The sequence below is a fragment of the Perca flavescens genome, chromosome 5 (assembly GCF_004354835.1).
Source record: "Perca flavescens isolate YP-PL-M2 chromosome 5, PFLA_1.0, whole genome shotgun sequence".
NCBI lineage: Eukaryota > Metazoa > Chordata > Actinopteri > Perciformes > Percidae > Perca > Perca flavescens.
Genome location: NC_041335.1, coordinates 30462813 through 30474891, shown reverse-complemented (window position 1 = coordinate 30474891; position 12079 = coordinate 30462813). Strand labels below are relative to the sequence as shown.

Below are 12079 nucleotides of genomic sequence, written 5' to 3'. Positions count from 1 at the left end.
TGTGCCATCCCTTTTCCCCCATTCAATTCTTAGGTCCTGGTGAAGGTGAAGCTGTTTTAACCACACAGGGTTGATGTGTTTTAACAGATAGTCCCACCACAACTCACCGGAACCTGACCTCCAGCAGCATGAACGACATTTCTGACAAACCGGAAAAAGACCAGGTGAGTCAACCTGATGATTTAATAGTGGAACTCAATGTTTGTTATCTTCATTTGGTTTCTAAATTCTTCTTGTTTCTGCGCTGCAGTTACCAGATATTACCTCTCAATTAAAGTCTATTAGCAGTGCTTGAACATTTGTATTAATTAGAATATGAAACCGATGGGTTTCTGTGGATCATTCTGTTTTCAATGTCATTCTAATGGAAATTTAAAATATTAAAATATGTTATGACCAGTTTTATCAGGCACTATTTGAAAATCCTATATATATCCCATATATCTAACAGCCTACTTGAAATGACATTTGTCTCAAATAGCAAATGCCTTTCAAGTACAGCTCGATGCCGGCTGGCATTGCAAAGGTAACGTCTTAGCCGGATGTAGCTTCATCCACTGTAGAGGTGCAGAAACTCGTGTGCAGACTGTGGCTGCTGGTTCAAAGCAGAGATAAGATTATAAAAAGTGCATTGTTCCAACCACTGTCGTCATCACCCAGCCAGCTGCAGCTGCTCTGAACGCAGCCAAATCTGTAAAAATATATTCAAGTTGCTTATGTTATATCTCTACTCAGATTAGCAGTTTATTGAGAGTCTGTAGAAATCTGAATAAATATTTCCTTTAATGGTCAGTGTGGAGATTTTGTTGTAGCGAGGACGGCACTTAGGCCAAGAAACTTTGGTACAATGAAATACAGAAAAAGAAATCAATGATTAATTTACAATGGAAAGAGAACACCCAAACACACATTTGTACTTTTCCAGTACACTTGTACCACAACTTTACAAATACACTGCGTCATAGATTATCTGTGACACCCAGAGGAGATAACGGGGAGACTTCCTCACTGTGTTTATCAATGAATTTCCGTTGTGTGTAGATAAAATACTGTAGCTCCTACAATATGTCCCATTCCTGTTTATCTGAAAGAAAATGTAAACTGAGTAAATTGAATTGGCTTTAAAGCCCCAGTCATAGGAAGGTGTTGTAAGTGCTGTATTGATAACCATTATTTGTATGTATCTAAATTATGCACTTAGTAGTGTTTTAGTATGTGATGTTGAAGCACTTCTGCTGAGATAAATGCACACATTATTTTAGCAGTGCTTGTGAATAGACTTAAAGTATTTGCCATTAAACCAGAGCTCACAGCAGCCATTTGTTCATATGGTCTCATCCCAGACCAGGCCTCTGGGAGAAGAGAAGTCCTCTTGTAGGACAGACAGAGTAGAAAAAAGACAATTGGACAGGATGCACATCTCCTAAACTGAAGCGCTTCCACACCCACTCAGCCTATAAATACCATCTAGACGTTTCCTTTGTGGGCCGACGTGCAATGATCATTTCCACACTAAGTGGGAAACAAGAGGGAGATTCACATTCAGGTTTTGTGGCTTGTGGTCCAACCCTATGGGTCCAACATTGCTTGCTTGTGGAGATTAGTTTATAGCTAACCGATACTGCTAGCTCACCTGAGCTAGCTAACGTTACAGCTAACTTGAGGAGAACGCCATTAATAAGTCTTGCGTTGTCACGACAACAAGCCTCTTGTCCATGAGTATGCTTCCGTCTGCGCAGTGATACGGTTGAATAGAATAGACTTTGTTATTGCACAAGCTTGTGTACAATGGAATTTGCTGTGACGTACCTGAATATAAAAGTACTAAAAGTAATAAATACACAAATAAATACTCTAACAAACACTTGTGCAGCAGTCATCCCAGTCAATAGATATATAAAAAAGTATTATTGCACATATAGTTATGACACCAAGGTGGGGAAAAGTCTGATTTTTTTCAGTTCAGGCGGGTGTAGTTTATTAGAAATTAAATAAATTCTACATGAAACTGCTCACAACCAGGTCTGTGGATTATCTTCAGTAATGAGGTCATGATTTCTGGAAAGAGACATTGCTGTTGAGTTTTTCAAATCTATTTTTGGCACTTTGAACATAACAAGCCAAGCGCCATCTAGAAATAAAGTCCACTAATCCACAGAACAAACTAAACTACAAACTGCTTTTCACCAAACAAAATAGTCCCTACGGGAACTGTTGACAACATATTGGGATGGAGGCTAAAATCTCAGACATATGCTAACACTTCAGAAAGTATGTTTTCTGAAGCTGACTCTTTTAAAATAAAAAAAAGTATTATTATTTTGGGCTTTTCCACCTTTAATTTTTTTTGACAGGACAGCTAGGTGAGAAAGGGGAGATAGAGGGGGAAGACATTCAGGAAATTGTCACAGGTCGGATTCAAACCCTGGACCTCTGCATTGAGGCATAAACCTCTCAGTACATGTGTGCCTGCTCTACCCACTGAGCCAACCCGGCCACAAGCTGACTCTTTAAGAAGGAGGCAGCACTGACCAGTACCACAGTTTTAACAAACACAAAAAACAAGGAAATATCATTCAGTATCTTACAGGTTTTACATTTCTCAACTGTGCAAAGCCAAAAAAAAAAAAAAAAAAAAAGTCACACCTGAGATGCTCATTCTGAATAAAGGGTGACTGGAAGAGATTCAGGTTTACTTAGTTGATAAAGGTGGTGTGATGTTGATTAGTAGTGATTGGAGGTCAGGGTGTGTGGTTACGAAGGTCTAACTTAAATCATTTACAGACAAACCTCTTGGCAACAGCCTCAGATGAGATCAGTTTGGATCTAACCAGTTGAAGGTCACAAGTTTATGGGATTTCAGTCCTCAGAGATTGATGGCACCAATTCTGCCAGTGCATGATCTGGTTTTGGCAGGCATGATGGCAAGTGATAGACAGACAGCCATTGTTCTTTTTGTCCTGGTTAAACTTGTTATACTATACTGTTTTTCTATCTATCTTCTTTCTCTTGCTGTTGGTTGGCACTAAAGAGGATAAAAGAGAACAGTTTAATTCTGACATTATTTTATTTTAGATACTGAATTTATTTCAGAATGACAAAACATCTCTCAGACTCATATTTTTGTTAGTGTATTTATACAGTCTGTGTTGTTTACTGGTAGCGTCACTCTGATTGGAGAAGATGTCAGCGTCGCTTCTGTTCTAATCCGATTTAAATCTTGGCACAGCTGATTATAAAGCCACATTTAACATCGTCTGATACTCTTACTCTGTTTGGTATCTTGCAACTCATCAGACTGTTCTCTGGACAGGTGATTCATTTCTTGCTATCATGTTAAGTGTACATAGTTAAAAAATATTCTTTTATCTAGCAACTTCCTTAACTGTTGAAACCAGGATTTCACATTAATTTACAACAGAAATACTCTAACAATATAGAGGAAATCTAACCTAACAAGCTTAAAACCTCCATTTTTTAAAATCTTGAATGAGTGAATACATTTTTTTTACAACTCTACCTTCTAGAATCGACAAGTACATCTAATCCTTGCACTAATTTGAAAGCATAAAAATTAAGTGGTGACCGTTTATTTGAAACCTTTATGATACTCAAACAGTCTCGTGTCAAACCGACTCCGATGTAAAAAATGCTTCTATGTGACCATCCACATATTGTCACTGACTGTGTCTTAGTAAATGTTTCCTGCTAGCTCTCTGCTGATTTGAAGTTAATATATAACACCGTAGTTTTCCGTGGCAATCTTATCTAGATGTTTGATCGGTTGAACTGTTGTCTTTGAAGTTGTATTTATTTATGATCTCAATATGCTCATTAACATGACCCTTTTTTTTATCATATGGAACATCTTGTTATGAAGCAAACACGATTTTGGCATGAAATGTAATGGGATTGAAAGTATGAGTTTGAGAGTTTCAGCTAGTTGTTCAACCCAAGCTGAACTTTATGAATGAGAATGAATTGGCATCAGAATGTTTTTTTTTTTATTGCAAAATGCAATTAAACAAATTTCAACCTCAAATCTTGTAACATGACATCAACTTGTTTTCATGCTGGAGAGTTTACATTAAGTTTATTTAACTGCTCTAGCAGTATCAGGAGGTACACTAATATACAAATCAAACCGATGCTACAATATTATATGAAGAATAATTAAGAGAATTCCACACAAAAAACACTGTTAAAGTACTACAGAAAAAGCACTGTTGCAGGTTTGAGTTTTGTTGTCTGCAGAGCAGTTCAGTGCAATTTTTTTTTTTGTCTTTATGTCATGTTATGTCAAAATTGCTCATGCGCTGCTGTCTTCTCGGTCCAATTTTCCTTTTCTTTACATGTACAAAGAGACATTTTTGCTCCACATAGTCCTCAATTACGTGTAGCACAAACAGCGTAAATAGTAATTTCCTAAATGGTCTTCCAACGCAATTAAAATCCAACAAAACCTCAAAACTCAAAAAAACATAACAGCATCTTTACAATGCCTCATACACTCTTATTTCTCTCTCTCTCTCTCTCTCTCTCTCTCTCTCTCTCTCTCTCTCTCTCTCTCTCTATATATCTATCTATCTATCTATCTATCTATCTATCTATCTATCTATCTATCTATATATATATATATATATATATATATATATATATATATATATATAAACTCTTATATTTAAAGATGATTACCTTTTGTAATGGATTAACCATCACAGCCAGAGTTGATTTTTCAAGGTGATTTTCACACCAGTGTAACCTATGCTTTGAAAAATAGTCAGTTTATCCATTAATAGTAGTTCAGAGGGTACAACATGTACTGTAAAAACACTGTTATTTTCCTTTTGTTGCAACTAGAAAAAAAGCTCTTTATAGACACAATTGCAGGACTTTAATGTCCTTTTTAAAGGTCAAATGTTGAACCTGTGGAGCTCAGCAGGTGTATGACCTCCAGCTTTACACATCTCCCCATCGCCATGACAGAAAGAAATACAGACCTCGTGTTACAACTTGTTCCTTTTTAGACACCATGGGACCCTCCTGGTTTGGTATTTAAGCTGAATGGGATTGTCCTGTTTGATATAGGCTGTTTAATTCAGTGTGCACTGCATTGGGTAGCTTGCTGGTGTGAACCTAACATTTAATGTCTCCTCCTGTTCTCTTTTGTACTTTTAAGCTGAGGAACAAGTTCATGAAGAAGTTGCCGAGAGATGCTGAGGCCTCCAACGTGCTGGTGGGGGAGGTGGACTTCCTGGACACGCCATTTGTGGCATTTGTTCGTCTGCAGCAAGCTGTGATGCTGGGAGCCTTAACAGAGGTTCCTGTTCCCACAAGGTGGTTGAGATTCATGTCTGAACTCTGTGAATTCATAAATAGGAGCTAAAGTTGTAAGAAGATGCATCAGTAGTTGTCTAGGTGCGGCTCAACTCGCGTACCACTGACAGAAATCTGGGAAACACTTTATATAACATAAAAACGTCGGAAAATATACAATAAAATTGCTAATCTAATTGCACGATAAATGTAAAGTATATGTTATATTTTGTTTTCCCTGTGTTCACCTTAAATTAGAAAGAAATACAACACACCACTGCAATTTAAAGACTCAAACTTTCCAATAGTGTTAATCAACATCTGACACTTTTAGAATTCAATATTATGGACTTCGCAAATGTTCAATTTATTGCAGAGCTAAAAAAAAAGATTGTATTAGTTTGTAAAGTTGTTTCTTTTACTGTGTCCCACTGTTTGTTCTCTGGCTTTGGATGAATGTCATAAAGCTACAGGAGCGACACTGAACTGGTTTCTGCAGTGTACGCATCAAGCATTTGTGTTTTCTGTAGTAATCAATCAATTTTGTTTGTCAAGGGAAATCGTACAAGGCACAATTCCAGTGAAATATTATCCCATCACCTCCTTAAACTTGCGCATAATGCATCATAAAGCAGAATGTGTCCGTCACATAGGCACAGAAATAGAGTCACGTAGTTGAATGGCACTGGCACTCCAGCATTTAGCCAAGTCTCAGCGACACCACAGCTCCCGACATAGAAAAGTACAGATAAACAAAGTTACTAATACAAATGATTTTGTTCCACTTGCAGATTTTTATTCATCTTGCTTGGACCCAAAGGCAAAGCCAAGTCGTACCATGAGATTGGCAGAGCGATCGCCACGCTGATGTCAGATGAGGTTAGACTGCCATCAACACACATCATCATTGTGTTTTATTTTAAAGGTGCAATATGTAATACTGACAGCTAGTGTTTAAAATAGTTACTGCAGTACAAATTCAAAATACTGGAGAGAGTCGTCTCCCCCGCCCCCTCCTCCCCAGACTCAAAGTTCACAGAGGTTGCCAGGCTGAGACCGCAGCATCCGTAGTCTTGTTTTCGACCCTCCTCCAAAGCGCGCTGAAGGAGCATCCACAACAATGTTGCTAGACGCTTGTCTCACATAGTTAGATGCTGGCTATATTGACAGTCATAGAAGCCCGTGCTCACGTGGAGCTCTGTACCCAACTGACAGACACACTTTTTTGGCTTAGAATTATGGTAGGAACCACTAAAAACACAACAACCTCGCCGTCCTCTCCACCCGATGGAAAGACACACTTCCTAGGCTTAGGATTACAATAGGAATCACTAAAAATAACACTACCTTGCTGTCCTCTCCACCCAACTGAACACACTTTATTGGCTTAGAATTACAGCAACAATCACTAAACACACTGCAAACTCACGGTCCTCCCTCTCGATTTACAGCTCGATTTATAACTCACCATTGTCGGCTCCGGCCGCTGAGCTACACGTTGTAAACAGCCATGGGCTGCTTGCCTGGTCCCCCGGTAAACGTTAGCAGTTAGCAGGGTTAGCATGGCAGCGTTAGCCAGCACTAGCCAGGACCAGTCAAGATCATTTTACTGGCTGTGTCTCAATTGTTTTTGCGAGTAACCAACTCTGGTACTCTAGCTATATAATTCAATGTGAGTACACAAATGTTGAAATTACATAAAATGCCCGTCCCTAGTAGCTGTGATAAATTAGCCTGAAGCTAAATGCTTACCTGTTCAGGAGAAAATAAGCCAACTCCGCGTCCTTTTGGGCTCTAAGCTGTCTCCATCTTTCAAGTCTCTGGTCACGCAACTGTTAGAAACATGCCGTTTTTTTTTGTTTTTTTTAGGTCGGGTAGAATCTATCTCTGTTGATCCAGTTTGTTTGTTTGCTGCTTTCATGGCTGTACTAACGTTACAGCTGTAGCGTGCTGGGTTTACGTTTTTACAGGTATATCTCGCAACCCGGCCTGGCTGTCAAACTGGGCCGTTGATAACAACACACAGGCCAAAACATAAACATAAATTCCGTCACGGAATGTAAATTTCAAAAATAAAAAATACTGACATTATCATTGTTGTCAGAAAAGATAGTATTTCAGCTTAACATGTTTCCTTAATATCTGATGAGGCATTGGTGTCATTTTTTGATTAATTACAGTACATATGGACCTTTAATATCTGATACTGTAATACATTTTTGGATTTATTACAGTAAATATATTACATGTACATATTGGACCTTTGATGCTGACAATGAAATGTCTTTCATACAATGCAACAGGCCATTTTCACTCACAATATGTATGCTTTAATCTTGTTACCTTACAACAAGTACAGAGAGTATAATATAACAATATAAGAGAAGTCCAGCATAATACCCACGCTATAAATACTATGTTTGTGAACACCTTGCTTGATTTTTCAACTTTATGTTAATTACTTAGGACTTATTTTATGTTGTTGTATTTAATTGGATTATGTTGTCAGCTGTTGCTTAACCCAGCAGAATTTCTGAACAAGCTACGGAAGAGGCATTTTATTAACCTTGCAAAGATGTGTCAATCATCAGGAATATTCTTCTGAGTTGTCCTGTGGGGAAGAAGCTGTTATTTTCAGGATTTATTCTATCAACATTATTAGTTTATATTTGCCAATATAAAGTATACAGGCATTGTTTGATATTTATCTTCTGTGCAAATAAAGACCTAAAGTATGAAAACAACTATGTTGCTTGAAATGAAAAGTCAGATGTGTTCAGTAGAAAATCATAAAAGAAAATTGAGTAGTACTGTACAGTAGGCTCTCACTCTCCTCCTCATACATTATTCCTCAGATCTGATATTACAGTTCGCTGCTTGCTTTGACGGGTCTCTTTCACACTTGAATGCCTCGTCCCTCTCCGTCTGTTTTCAGGTCTTCCATGACATTGCGTATAAGGCCAAGGACAGACGAGACCTGCTGGCTGGTATCGATGAGTTCCTGGATGAGGTGATCGTGCTTCCTCCTGGAGAGTGGGATCCGGCCATCAGGATAGAGCCTCCAAAATCCCTCCCCTCCTCTGACAAAAGGTTTATACGCTTAAATTAAACTGTAAAAAGTATCTGTATCAGGATTCAGCAGTGGAAACATACATTAAGTAAGCACACAAATAGTCAATGCAAGAGAACATTTAAGAACAACTTTGTAAAAAAAAAATAATCTGAAAATGTCAGCAAGTACAAGACTTTCTGCACCTGTTCTGAATGCTGTGTGTGCAGTAACTACATTATGTTACAGAAGAGCAGTGGTTGCAAAATCACTGAAGGGTGTCCAGCTGTACAGCACAGTGTTCAATTATGAAAGAGCAGCAGTGGGTTTTATTTAAAGCTGCAGTGGTACTCAGTAAAGCAGGAACTTCTCAGCTGTCTACTGTATGTGAGCACTGATATGTCAGGCTTTTTAATCATGTGACACATATTCTCATTGTCTGATTGACAACGATTAAATAAAAGGCTATGACAACATGCAGCCACTGACATTTTCATGGCAGCTAAAATGCAAAAAATCGGCAGGCTGGGTAAACTTCAGTAGAATATATCAGATCAAATATGTGATCTGCATCAGATAACTGTTTTCATGTAATAAAGTGTTAATCAGAGGTAAAGTGCCTGCCAGACTGAACAAAACTGTATTTTAGGAAAAACATGTATGCAGGAGGGGACCCTCATATGAACGGAGATATGCCTCATAATGGAGAGGGTCACGGAGGAGGGGGACACGCTGTAGGGGACGAGCTGAAGAAGACTGGAAGGTATGAAATAATTTATATATATATATATATTTTAATATATTGAAACATTTGCCCTCACAGTGCTAATGATTCAGTGTTGCATATGTCATATTTTCTAGGTATCTGCATACTAATACTTAGAATACATTTTCAAAATGTCTTTATTGTACTTAGTATTCCATGTTGTGGATATTTGTTTTTCTGTTTTCAGGTTTTGTGGGGGTCTCTTACTTGACATCAAAAGAAAATCGCCTTTCTTTGTCAGTGACTTCACCGATGGATTTCACATTCAGGCCTTATCGGCCACTTTGTTTATTTACCTGGGAACTGTGACAAACGCCATCACCTTTGGTGGTCTTCTGGGCGATGCTACAGAAAACATGCAGGTCAGACTGAGTTCTTTAACCTTTTAACAGTTTGTTTACCATGTATGTTCTGAATTATTCCCTAACTTTTCATGTGTGCAGGGTGTGTTGGAAAGTTTTCTGGGCACAGCGATCACCGGTGCAATTTTCTGTCTGTTGGCCGGCCAGCCTCTCACCATCCTCAGCAGCACCGGTCCTGTTCTGGTGTTTGAACGGTTGCTCTTCAATTTCAGCAGGTACCTTTCTCCATCCAGAGACCCGTTTTACTGATCATATATGATTCAGGGCTTGAAAAGTACTTTATCATCATACTAAACTTTGGTTGGTGACACTCAAAAAGCTCCAAACATGCTTGTTATGAATGTTATTTTTAATGTAGGTCATTCAGAGTTTTAGGGCCAAAGTTTGGGGGGGGGAATCCCTTAAGAACATTGTCTTTACTTCTCAAAAAAATTACGTTATCCATAAAACAAAACAACTGTATTCTCAAGAGTTTGAGTGTCCCTAGTCTATATCCTTGACGTTCAACTTCTGGGATTGCTGCGGTACTGCAGGAAATTCTGCCAGATGCATATATTTTTTCGCTGATATCTGTTTCCTTCCGCTTCCTTTTTTGTTGGAATTTTAAACTCCAGTGGATTCATGAGGACTATGGTTAACTGCTCCTCAGATATTTGCAGGGTAAATTGAGACAGCTAGCTAGACTATCTCTCCAATCTGAGTTTACTCTCGCACAACTATTTTGCAGCGGCTCCGTGCAGAGCTTGTGACCATGACGATTGTGATTGGTTTAAAGAAATGCCAATAAACCAGAACACGTTTTTCTCCCATCTCGGAATGCTGTGTGGACTAGCCAGAACCTCCTCCCCTCCGCAGTGTGTGGATGGTCTGTCAAAGCAAGACTAGGGTGTCCCTAATACTCAAAATAGGTTTTACCGACTAGTTTTGAAAATTTGTTTTGTGTTTTTTTTCTCCATACAGAGAAAATGATTTTGACTACCTGGAGTTCCGCCTGTGGATCGGCCTGTGGTCAGCTTTCTACTGCCTGGTGCTCGTGGCCACTGATGCCAGCTTCTTGGTTCAGTACTTCACCCGATTCACTGAAGAGGGCTTCTCCTGTCTCATCAGCTTCATCTTCATCTATGATGCCTTCAAGAAGATGCTCAAATTAGCTCACCACTATCCCATTAACTCAGAATTCATGATGGAATATGTCACACAATATGACTGCCTCTGTATGGCCCCTGCTGTTCTAGGTGAGACGTTTAACTTTGAGGCTTTTAGCTGATATTGGTATCCAGACTGAATGAGCAGAGTGTGTTTTTTTACCCATGAATGCTGAAGACACATTGCTATTGATTAACCCATTGGCTGTTGCAGGTTTTAGGAGCATTTTATAGTTAGAGAGAAACATTGAGTTTAAGTTTATCAGAGGGGTTAAAAAAAGTGTTGTTAATAAGTTTGTAATGGTGTAATTGTTTAATAGATTTTTTATGGAATGTTTGGTTATGAGGAGCAATTACAGCTTCATGGGCTGGTGAGTTTTTGTTGTGTTTTATTGTGGCTCAAATGACCAAATATTTCTATGGTGTGATAATTACAAAGCGTTTTGGTTTTGTTGTGAAAAAGTGAACAGATGCTGTTGATCTTTTTGAATACGACACAGTATGCCTCTTCATTTTATTTTCTAATGGAGGATGGGAGATGAAGAGGGGGGCAGCCCTGAATTACTGGTAATCCCCTGCTGCTTTCAAAAATATCTGACACGCTGCTCCACATAGGCCACAGTGCATACCAGGGAGGGGGAAACAACAAATGCTTACTTTTGACGAGTGAGCAACTGACACATCATCAAAACCGGCTGTTGTAACACACAGTAAGTCAGGGAAACTCCTGGCTGGCATCAAAGCTAAGCTGGCGATATGCTTCCATGAATGGAAATGTTGGTTGGTCGGTATTTTGGCTTAACACTTTGGCCCAGAGTGAAATACTGTAGAACAGTAGAAGAGGACTGGGAACGAGGGAGAGAGATTCAACAAAGCTCCCCAGCAGAACTTGAATGGGGGCATTGTGGTTCACAGTCAGCGTGTTAACCACTGATCCCCTTAGAGTGACATCTCTTAATTGGATTGTCATGAACTTTGCTACAGACATTGGTGGTACTGAGATGCATGCTAAATGTGAGCATGTAACCGTGATAACTACACATATGTTGGGATACTAACATTCTGGATATATGCTGTGAGCATGTATGCTACATTTAACACATTAGCATTTAACACAAAAGATGACTCCGCTCGGAGCTCAGAGCTTTTCGTGCATCCCTGTGGAGGCTGGGGGCATTGAACCCGAGTGGACAATAGAGGTGGGCGATATATCGTTTAGACAATAATATCCAAATTGTTGTCTGGACGATATGCAAAATTGGGATATCGAATATTTCATAATTTGTACAATCCGACCCCCCAAACAAGAAAAGAGCTGAAGGAAGTTAAAGAGAAAACAAATAACGCACACTTCTAAACAATTATATGTAGCGATGTTAATACTCTAGGGGTTTGTTTGACTGTATTTTTTGTACAAAATTACGATCGTCCCAGACGAGAG

At 38.9% G+C, this 12079-nt stretch overlaps 1 protein-coding gene across 5 annotated transcripts in view; it reads left to right on the top strand.

The window, feature by feature from the left end:
• Positions 1–12079, top strand: part of slc4a4a (solute carrier family 4 member 4a) — a 71898-nt gene that overhangs the window by 36974 nt on the left and 22845 nt on the right. For all 5 annotated transcript variants that reach the window (XM_028577141.1, XM_028577138.1, XM_028577140.1 and 2 more), the window contains 8 exons: positions 88–164; positions 5180–5337; positions 6108–6195; positions 8252–8406; positions 9015–9128; positions 9319–9493; positions 9575–9708; positions 10454–10728. In XM_028577141.1, coding sequence (XP_028432942.1) covers positions 88–164; positions 5180–5337; positions 6108–6195; positions 8252–8406; positions 9015–9128; positions 9319–9493; positions 9575–9708; positions 10454–10728 — 1176 coding nt within the window. The remainder of the gene's footprint in view (positions 1–87; positions 165–5179; positions 5338–6107; positions 6196–8251; positions 8407–9014; positions 9129–9318; positions 9494–9574; positions 9709–10453; positions 10729–12079) is intronic.